The sequence below is a fragment of the Uloborus diversus genome, chromosome 3 (assembly GCF_026930045.1).
Source record: "Uloborus diversus isolate 005 chromosome 3, Udiv.v.3.1, whole genome shotgun sequence".
Taxonomy (NCBI): Eukaryota; Metazoa; Arthropoda; class Arachnida; order Araneae; family Uloboridae; genus Uloborus; species Uloborus diversus.
The window spans coordinates 64,262,758-64,273,777 of NC_072733.1; the positions used below are offsets into that span (position 1 = coordinate 64,262,758).

At 31.9% G+C, this 11,020-nt stretch overlaps 1 protein-coding gene across 2 annotated transcripts in view; it reads left to right on the forward strand.

Moving 5' to 3' along the window:
* Positions 1 to 11,020, forward strand: part of LOC129218643 (NF-X1-type zinc finger protein NFXL1-like) — a 168,312-nt gene that overhangs the window by 98,278 nt on the left and 59,014 nt on the right. For both annotated transcript variants that reach the window (XM_054852960.1, XM_054852958.1), the window contains exon 8: positions 7,469 to 7,800. In XM_054852960.1, the coding sequence (XP_054708935.1) occupies positions 7,469 to 7,800 (332 nt within the window). The remainder of the gene's footprint in view (positions 1 to 7,468; positions 7,801 to 11,020) is intronic.

The window sequence follows — 11,020 nt, forward strand, 5'->3', positions numbered from 1 at the left end:
CTTTGTTTTGTTTTCAGTTTGACATGTATAATGTACTTATTTGGAAACCTTTTTTTTTTAACCTTTGGAATCTTGGGAAATGCAGGACTTAAAATAATTGAGGTAAAGACTTGTCAAATCCTGTTGTTCCTAATTTACATCCATTCAGTCTATGTGCGGATATGTGTTGACAATGATCAGCTAGCAGCTGACATTCTAATGCTAGACAGCGAAACATAGACACACAGATTCCTTGATAGTTGGGTAAGACAAACTGGTAGCTAAAATAAATTCAACATGCCAGATGTTTGCCAGTTTAGTGTGTCATTATGGGTAGAGTTAGTAACACCATTTGAACATTAAAATGCTAAGCAGCTTTCAAAAGTGCTGCTTAAGATCCAATTTTTTTAAGGATCATGCAGGCTGGATAGTTGGCATTTTTGATTTTTCTGAAATTTTCAGGATATGTTCCTTATTTAAAACAACTAAACATGTGTTTTTTTATTTTTGAAAAAAAAAAAATTCTCTTAGTTTTTGGAGGTCCAAGTTGGACTTAGTTCGTTTTTTCAAGAAAAATACATGAATTTACATAGACCAATACTTTTTACTTTAAGAGTGAATCGTGGAATTGGCAATTATTTTGTGTTCTACTATATCCTTGATATTTGTTAGTGCATAATTAGTTGTGGTTGACGCCTTTTGCAAAGGTCAGGGGTCCACTCAAATTTGTACGAAAAAATTTTTTTTCTGCATCTTTGACCGTCGAAATCTTCTTGCACCAACAGTGAGCCACAGTAGTACATATTTCAGTAAATACATGCCATAGAGTAGTATCCAAAAAGAGGAAGATTTGTTTGGCTGACATTTGGCGCACCAAAATATTTGACTCTGAAATTACAGAAATCACAAAATTGCATGACTTTCAAGATCATTAACTTCTTGCACCAAAGGTCAGCAGACATGAAACTACCTGGAGAAGAAGCCTTTCTTGTCATAGAAACACAATCAGTTGATAGACCTTTGGCTACTGTTTCCACTTTTACATAATTTGACTCTAAACTTTGCTCAACAAGTGCTTTTTGGCACTGAAAAAATGCTTATTACCTGCTTTTAAGTATTTATTACTATTATTTGTAACACTATTATAATAAATTTTCATAAACAAACTAAAATGGTAACAAAAGACAACATATACGTGGAACCAAATTGAAAACTAAGTCCATAAACTACCCAGTATGCAACAAAAACTATTTTTTGTAGTTCAATAAATACCCTTGTGAATAAAAAGTAAAATAAGAAATACCAATGTCAAACAGCAGGAATTGCAGATTATTGCAGACACATGTTTCGGCGTAACTAGGAGCACCTTTTTCAAATCAAAAGAAATCAGCTTATGGATGAAAAGGCATCCAACAAAACACATGTGCTTTTGTCGAATGTCTTTTCATCCATAAACTCCTTTCTTTTGCGTTGAAAAAGGCGTTCCTTGTAACACCGAAACACATGTCAACACAGGTTATTTCTTATTTTCTAGTTGTCTACTTGGCCAGACGACTTTTCTTGTAACATCTCATCTTCCCTTTTCCATTTGAGAATTATGAATCAGCTTGAGGGTAGTAAGGTCCAAACTTAACCAAAAAACCTTTAAAAAAGTACCACGAATTTGAATGTATTTCTAAGATGTTACACCCTTTCCAACAGGAAAAAAACTCACTTCTCAATAAATAAAAGATGCATGATTATAATATTTTTATGAAAGGAGTGAAAACTGGTATAAAATAATATCCAGAAAGCACATCAAAAGAAATCAAAAACATCCGACAAAAGCATATGTCTTTTGTCGGATGCCTTTTCATCCATAAGCTGATTTTTTTTATTTGAAAAAGACGTTTCTTTTTATGCCAAAACACGTGTCTGCAGTAATCTGCAACTCGTGGTATTTGACCTTGTTATTTCTTATTTTACTTTTCATTCACAAGGGTATTTATTTAACTAAGACAAATAGTGTTTTTGTTGCATACTGAGAAATTTTTAATTTGGTTCCAAGTATATGTTGTCTTTTATTACCATTTTAGTTAGTTTATGAAAATTTATTATACAGTAAAACCTCTCAATAAGGGACACTAAAGGGACCAGACATTTTGTCCCTTAAATAGAGGTGTCCCTTATTCAGAGGTGGATCAATTGATGCATGCCGTATACTTAGTAGTATAATATCACAATAAACATTAACTATTAATAATTAAGATTAAATACTGCAAATGTTTCATATATGCTAAATAAAATTCACAATTATTCAAATTTCTAAGTTTATGTTATTTTATTAAGTAAAATTTAATCAATAATTTTGTAATGGCAAAGTTTTGTAGCATACAGAGAAATAATTTTGAAGTAATTCATTACATGTATTTGCTTTTATGTTATATAATTTACAATGTAATACTATATTAATTACAATTAACGTTCAATTTTTTAAAGTTTTATATACAAAGCTAGTTAGTTGCTATCTACTAGCTTTGTATTACTTGTATGTATAACTTAGTTGCTATCTTCGTCGGCCCTGAACCTAATTGAATAAATTGTTGATAGGGCAAATTATGCACGCTAATTTCAGCAAGTTTTTTTTATAATACATTAATTGTTTCCTTCACATATGTTTATCTAAAACGTGAAACGTTCCTCAATTAATTTTTAGAGGAAAAGTGAAACATGAATTCCAGTAAATTCACTATTTCTTATGTGCTTATACATTATTTCTTCCATTTTCTTTTTGGGACTGTCCCTTAAACAGAGTGTCCCTTAATTAGAGGTTAATACATGGAAGTCCCTATTCAAAGGGACTGGGACCAGAAAAAATGTCCCTTAAATAGAGGTGTCCCTTATTCGGAGGTGTCCCCTAATGGAGGTTCTACTGTAATATTGTTGCAAATAATAGTAATAAATACTTAAAAGCAAGTAATTGGCATTTTTCACAAGCGCCAAAAAACACCCATTGAGTGAAGTTTAGAGTGAAATTATGCAAAAGTTGAAACAGTAGCTATAGGTCTGTTAGCTGATTGTGTTTCTATGACAAGAAAGACTTCTTCTCCAGGTAGTTTCATGTCTGCTGACTCTTGGCGCAAGCAATTAATGACCTTGAAAGTCATGCAATTTTGTGATTTCTGCAATTTCAGAGTCAAATATTTTGGTGCGCCAAATGTTAGCCACACAAATCTTTCTCTTTTATGATACTACTCTATGGCATGTATTTACTGAAATACGAGGGGGGACCCAAAAGAAACCGTATTAATGGTGCGATGCCAATCCTAGATGTAGTAGAGTGTTCTCCAGCTAGATGGCTCAAGTAGAGACCTTCACAAACCAGCTGTGCAAGTGGTGTCAGTTTAGTTGATAATGTCTTATCGTAGTGTTGGTTTTCTCAGGTGTTGTTGCTTTCCGTCTGCAAACTCGTTATGGCAGATTTGAAAGAACTAACTGTAAACTTGAAATTTTTCTTCCTGCTTGAAAAGTCGGCAACGGAATAGTTTACCAAATGTTTCAACAAGCTTTCAAGAATGATGCTGTGAGCCGTACGCAATGTTTGGAGTGGTTTGGGCGCTTTAAATGTGGTAGCATGAGTGTTGAAGATCATGCTCATTCTGAGCGCCCTTCAACGTCTCAAAATGATGAAAACGTTGAGAAAATCAGCCAAAAAATCAACGAGAGTCAGTTTTACGATTGACGAAACTTTGGAAGAAACAAGAATGAGTTGGTGCTCGCGTGGGCGATCAGAAGAATGGTTCCTTTACCATCATAACGCTCCCGTACACTTAGCCTGCACTATTAACTTCTACTTGTCCTCTCAGGAGTGGCCAGTCATTCTCGACCCCGTATTCAGCTGACCTAGCCCCCTGTGATCTTTTGCTGTTACAGAGGATGAAAAAAATTCTGAAATCAAAGCGTTTTCAGGGTTCGTACGCCCTTGAAAAACCTTGAAAAGTGCTTGAAAAAAAAAAGTTCACTTTCAAGTGCTTGAAAACCTTGAAAAAGTTTTAAAACCTTGAAAAAGTTTCTTAGTGCTTAAATTCTCTCAAAAATCAACGAATTGTGCTTAGAAGTTTTAAAAAAGTGTTTCACCAATGCAATTTTCTGAACATGTGTTCAGTATGCAACATCGCGAAAAATTGCTTCCGTGTTTGAGATTTCAATCCTTTTGCATCTTGTAAATATTTTGATGTTTTTTACAACCGAAAGATATTTTGACATATGGTACCTTAGATTAGTTTATTTTTTGTTTGATTTCATTAATTAACAAAGAAATTAATTTGGAAACCATGACAAAATTGAACTTACTCGGGTTTCGCGGAAAATTGCTCTTGTGTTTGAAATTTCAATCTTTTTGCATCCTGCAAATATTTAAATATTTTGGCTAATCAAATGTTAGTTTTGCATATGCTACCTTAGATTAGTATATTTTTGTTTAATTTTAATAAAAAACTAATAAATTTATTTCATGGGAAGCATGCCACGTCGAACAAACTCAGACTTTGCGAAAAATTGCTTCTCGTGTTTGAAATTTCAATCTTTTTGCATCTTGCAAATATTTAAATATATTCACTAATCGGATGTTATTTTCATATTTGCTACCGTAGATTAGTATATTTTGTTTAATTTCAGTAAAATATAAGTTTATTTTATGGGAAACATGACAACATTAAACTTAATTCGCGAAAATTTGCTTCCCTTGTTTGAGATTTCAATCCGTTTGCATTTTGTAAATATTTTTATATTTTTGGCAATTAGTAGTTATTTTGACACTGCTACATCAGATTAGCTTATTTTATTTTTTATTTTAATAACTAAAGAGTTAAAGAATTTATTACCTTGGTCTTGTTTAATTATTTGCTTATTTATTTTTGCAATTTTGAATGATTATCTTTACCTAATTTTTGGTCATAACAGTTTTTTTTTTTTTTAATTTAAATTTCAGCAGTTGAGCACCTAACAAATTAACTTAAAGTTTGTATTTTAAACATAAAGTTGATTTATATAATTTTAAAGTACATCATTTTTTTATGTCTGCTAAAATAAATAAGGTGTATAACAGGGGTGGTTGTGTTATGATTATTCACTTGAAATCCACTAGTGTTCGTTTTTATTCTTTTACCTCCCTATATCTCCAATTTTCCCCTTTTCCTCAAATGTTCAAAATTACTACGTTATTAAGGTTGTGGGTACTTGGAGCTTACTGAAAGAGGCTTTAATCAGCAAAGGAGTAGATAGCTTAAGGAGGGTCATTCATCTTCATTTGGATCTAATAAATTGACCAGTACCAGCCTAGCTAGGCCCAGTGCCTGTTGCTGGTTATCAACAGGCACTGGGCATGGTATTTCTATGCAGAATATTTTGACTTAATAAACTATTTTATGAATTGTATGCATAGCAAAAGCTATTGTTGTACATTTGTATATTCAAGTAATAGGGGTCTTAGTTTTAAAAATTATCCCCCCCCCCCCTTGCCCCATTTTGCTCTTTGAAACTTTCAGGTAATTTTTTATGAACTCACAAATCACAATTACACCTGAATATTATTGCCTTTCTAAATTTAAATTCTAATTTCAACAATAACCCATTTTTTTCCAAAATAAAACTACTTTTGTCATAATATATGTCAACTTCTTGTGAATCTTTTCAATTTCGAAATATGGCTCTATAAATCTGAACTTGCGCATTTATTGTCTATTGCAAGTTAATCAATGAAAGCAGAATAGGCTCAAGTTTGCATTCAGAGTATTTATCACTGCTTAAGCTGCTTTTGTATATTTTGAGGTGTAGAGACTGTACTGTGGGCTTTTATAAACTTTTCTTACTTCCTATTTTTTAAATTTACTCGAGGACAGTTGAAATGCCTTATTGGCTGAACAGCTAATAAATACATACGAATAATTGATTTGCATACTTATAAATGATTTGCAAACCTAATATTTTTAGAACTTAATAGTGCAAACTGAAATAACTTTCTGGGTAGTGTTTTTGTCCTAACCGCCCTTATATTGTAATAAACCACTGTATAGATATTGGAAATAAATGTTGAAACCGGGGGGGGGGGTTGAGGGGGGGAGTGACTTCAAAAACTCCTCTCTGGCAATGCCATTGAACTTCGGTATTTTAGTTTCTTCTCATAAAAGTTAAAAGCACTTATGAAAGGTTTTTTTTTTTTAAGTATTAATTTGTTGATTCTAGAAAATATACAAACCTCTGACTGCTGCAACCTTTGAAAAACCTCAAAATTAAACCTCTTGGTATCTGCTTCTCTTTATGACCAAACTTCATTTTCAGAAAAACTTTCAACGCAGTAGATTTTTCACCAAAGCGTCTCTCGTTGTAGAAAAAGCAATTTTGTTTTCCTATACTTTTTTGTATTATTGCCTTATTTCTATGTGTTTGTAGTAAATGAAAAATCTGCATACAATATTTTTAGTACAAATTTATGATATTGCCTTGAAAACAAAAATTTTTACCTTGAAAAGTACTTGAAAAGTGCTTGAATTTTTTTCTGCCTAAAGGGTATGAACCCTGGTTTTGATGATGTAGAGGCTGTAAAAACTGCTTCGCAACAGGCACTGAACATGGTCAAAGCTAAAGAGTTCCAGGGGAACTTCTAACAGTGGAAAAAAAAGAATTAACAAGTGTATTTCATCCAAGGGTGAACACTCTAAAAGAGACAAAAGAAATTTTGTGAATAAACTAATATATAAATATATTAGAACAAAAATCTGGTTACTTTTGGGTCCCCCCCCCCCCCCCCCCGTATGTACTATTGTGGCTCACTGTTGGCGCAAGAAGATTTCGATGGTCAAAGTTGCAGTAAAAAACTTTTTTTTGTACAACTTTGAGTGACCCCTGACCTTTGCGAAAGGAATCAACCACAACTAAGTATGTACTAACAAATATCACGGATATAGTAGAACACAAAATAATTGCCTGTGCCACGATTCACTCTTAAAGTAAAAAGTATTGGCCTATGTAAATTTGTATGTTTTTCTTGAAAAAATGAACTAAGTCCAGCTTTAACCTCCAAAAACTTGAAGAAAAAATTGTTTTTTGCAAAAATAAAAATAACACACCTTTTCTAGTAGTTTTACCTGAAAATTTCACCAAATCAAAAATGTCTACTATCCAGCCTGCCTTTTTTCTAAAAAAAAAAAAAAAAAAACTGGCTCTTAAGGCAATAAATTCCTTTCTTACAGCAGAGCAGTTTATCCAATAACATCAGAGTGGACTAGCTAGATATTTGTAATGCTGATTCATTTGCTCATGGCATTGTTTCCCTAACATTAATTTGAGTTCAGAGTTTTTGTTTCTTTTTTTTTTTTTTTTTTTTTTTTATCCTCTTTAACTCCACTTATACAGACTTGTGATTTATTACTTAGATTAACATTTTCATTTATTTTTTTTTACACTTGTCCAAAAGGTTTACCTTAGATGATTTATTATTAATATCTTGTAGGAGAATGTCCTCCATGCAGGAAAACGTGTGAACAGAAATGTCTTTGTGGAAGTGAGACTGTGGTTCGGCCATGTGAAGATCCATTGTGGCACTGTAAAAAAATCTGCAATAAATTGCTTAGGTGTAAGAATCATTTCTGCGAAATTGTTTGTCATTCTGGAGCTTGCTTGGACTGCCCAAGTTCAGGTCCAAGATCTTGCCCTTGTGGAAAAAACATTGTATCTTTGCCATGCACTGAAAACATTGTTCCTTGTGGTGACACTTGTGATAAACTTCTTTCATGTGAGTTACATCGATGTACTCAAAGGTGTCATTTGGGTCCATGTGAGAAAGTAAGTTTTCTTTTTATCTGTTAGAATATAATACTATTAAGTGCTTTTTTTTATTTAAAGACACTGATTAGAAGTAGAGGGTCATTACTTTGCTATTGTAACATTCATTAACTTATGATTTTGTGTATATATACAGCAAACTCCCGATTATCGGCCGTCAGATTATCCGCGGGTCTTTTCACAATTTATTTTATTGATTTTTTTAACCGTCATTAAATGTTTTTTAAATTTATGATTGTGCTACTGTTTGTTTTTAGCTTTTACATGCATATATTTTTTTACATTCAATGTTAGTAGATGCAATGTAGCAATGTTTAAAGCAGGGGTCTGTCCAGGATTTTTGTGAAAAATCAAATAATTTTGTGAAAAATGAATTAATTTTGTGAAAAACCAAAAAATTTCGCAAAAAAAAAAAAAAAAAAAAAAATTTTTTTTTGTTAAAACGAAATTTTAGAATTTAGAGATGGCTCAAACTGCATCAATTAAACTTAAAGTTGAGTGTTTTCCTCTTCTACGTCGAGAAAATCATTCTGGATTTTTTTTCTGATATTTCACGGGGGGGGGGGGGGCATTGCTCTTTCAAGTATCAATATTTATCTACCATTCTACATTATGTTAAATTATACTAGATATATTTCTGTACAGTACTTAAAATAATTGTAACAAAAATATAAATAAATAAAATAAAATTCAGAATAGGGTTCAGCATTCAACTTTTTGACCCAAGACACTCTTAAAAAGCACAGAATTTGGTTTAAAACTTCTAAATTCCGTGATTTTAACAAAAATAAAAAGATATTTCAATTGTTTACCTCTTAAAAAAGCATAATAATCATTAAAAATTCGAAAAATCGGATTCCCATAGTGGATGCAAAGATATCGCAATTTTCAAAGTGAAGGCATCAAAAGTATAAAAACAGCTTGTAAAAGAAATATTTTTGATAAAATTATTTTAAAATTGCATTTTAGAGTCCTATAATAAACATATCATTAATATCTGTGGACACAATTGACCCAAAAAATAAAATAAACGATCTATTTAGCATTTTAAGTTTTGACTCATAACAAAAAATGGAATTTTGCTTTAAAAACTTGAAATGAGAGTTCTAACAGAAATAAAGAGACTTTTCATTTATTTGAATCCTAATAAAGCGAAGTTAGCTTGAAAAAAGAACAAAATGTGATTCTCATATCGGATGTTAAAAGATTGCATTTTTCAAAATGTAGACATCTAAAGAAAAAAACGGTAATTAAAAGAGTTTATTTAAAGTTAATCATCCTTGTTAGCATCGAAAAATCAAAACCCATATAATTTTCTCCCAAAATAACAATTAAACATCGCACCGCACCGTAAAAACGCAAATATTGACAAGCTGGCAAAATGATGAGAATATTTTCTAATCAAGTCATTATAAAGGTTCAACGCCAGACGCTAAGTTGTGATAATTTTGAAGTTGGTAACACTATCTGAAGCGATCATATTTTTTCCTCACCCTTACTATCCCTTTGCAGTTCTAAGTTCATTTCGCAGATATATATTATTATTGTTTATTAAATCATGAGCGGAGAAAAGTGCTTACCAATGCCTTTTCAGAAAAGTTTACAAAAACACCGCTGCTAATTAGCTGTGATAAAACAAACAACCATTATATTTATTTGGCAGTAGCCATTTTTTATTGCTTGCAGGAGCATTCCGAGAGTGCCGATTTTTTTTTTCAAAATTAGCCGATTTTGTATAAGCTGATCCCTCTAATTTGATTTAGAAAAAGGTTCCAAAAATTATCGGTTTATACACAGAAATATGCGTTATTTTGCTTTCAGATTTGCTCTTTCAATAAACAATTTGACAGATCTGATCTTGTTTATCAGAATTTTGTGAAGGGTCCGTTTTGTTTGATCGGGATTTTGTGAAAGGTCCGTTTTGCTTGATCGGAATTTTGTGAAAGGTCCGTTTTGGTTGATCGGATTTTTGTGAAGGGTCCGTTAACGGACCCAAATATCCTCTGGCCAGACCCCTGTAAAGCTATAACTTAAATGTGTGTTTGAGTTTTATTCATATGTTTTAGCTATGGTATACAGTAGTATAGTTTTTTAACCATTGTGTGGACTATCCGCGATTACCGTGCCACCCTATTCCGCGAATAATTGGAAGTTTACTTGTTCAGAAAATCTCTTAAACTTTAAAGCACACATTAATCTAAAGGATCTAAAAGAGGAGAAGAGAATTTACTTATCAAATACCCATTCCTAAAAGTAATAACCTTGATGTAGGACAGTTCAAAATTCATATTTTCATTCATTGCAATAGCACTCAGCTCGTAAGGCTTCATAACACACACAGGGCTTTAAGTGTTCCTATATATTTTAAAAATTGAAAATAAATCCTCAAAAATTCTCCTTTGCATGAGATGATTGCTGACGACTCTGAATATGAGAAACACTTTGTTCGAGCAAAAGCAAGTAAAAGTAACAAAATATTGAGAATGTTTTCAACAGTCAGGACTAAATGTGATTCAAACAGAAGCTCTGTCTACAATGCTCATAATGAACACAAGTGCCAAATAGCAATTTTGGTCCATGCAGAGCCTGTATTTGAAAAAATGTACAAGGAATCAACTATTGCTTTAGAATATGCCTTTACCTTTACCAAAAGAAGTTTTCCTTGGAATTAAGTAAGACATAATTGAAAAAATTGAAAAAGTTCAATTTGGCTACTGATGAAAGCAATTGAAATATTTTTACTAAATGTTGAACTCTCCTTCAAAGAATGACAGAAAACTGGCATAACAGATGGATTGAATTGAAAACTTCTTATCAAATTAAATAATTTAGTTATTGTTGATCCTTGATGTCTAAGTGAATAAAAATTAATTCTAAGAATAACATATTGTTGGTTAATTGTGTGTCTTTTTGTTCTTAAAATGCCAATGTGATGACAAGTTATTTCAAAGCACTAGTAAGCTTAGGAAAGTCTATTCAAAAGCTGGAACCCATATTATCTTATCCATACAACCACTCAACAATACAACTCAAAAGTTGGATGATTACAATATTGATTAATTTTTATTTGGTTATTTCTATTTTTAAAAAGGTGTAAAATACATACAAATGTTTCAGTTTTGCCAGAGTTTTTGTAAGCTAAAGCAACTGAAAATTCTCAGATATGGAGCTACAAGTTAATTTTCCTTAGAAAATGTTAACAGATTTTTGAGCAATGGGA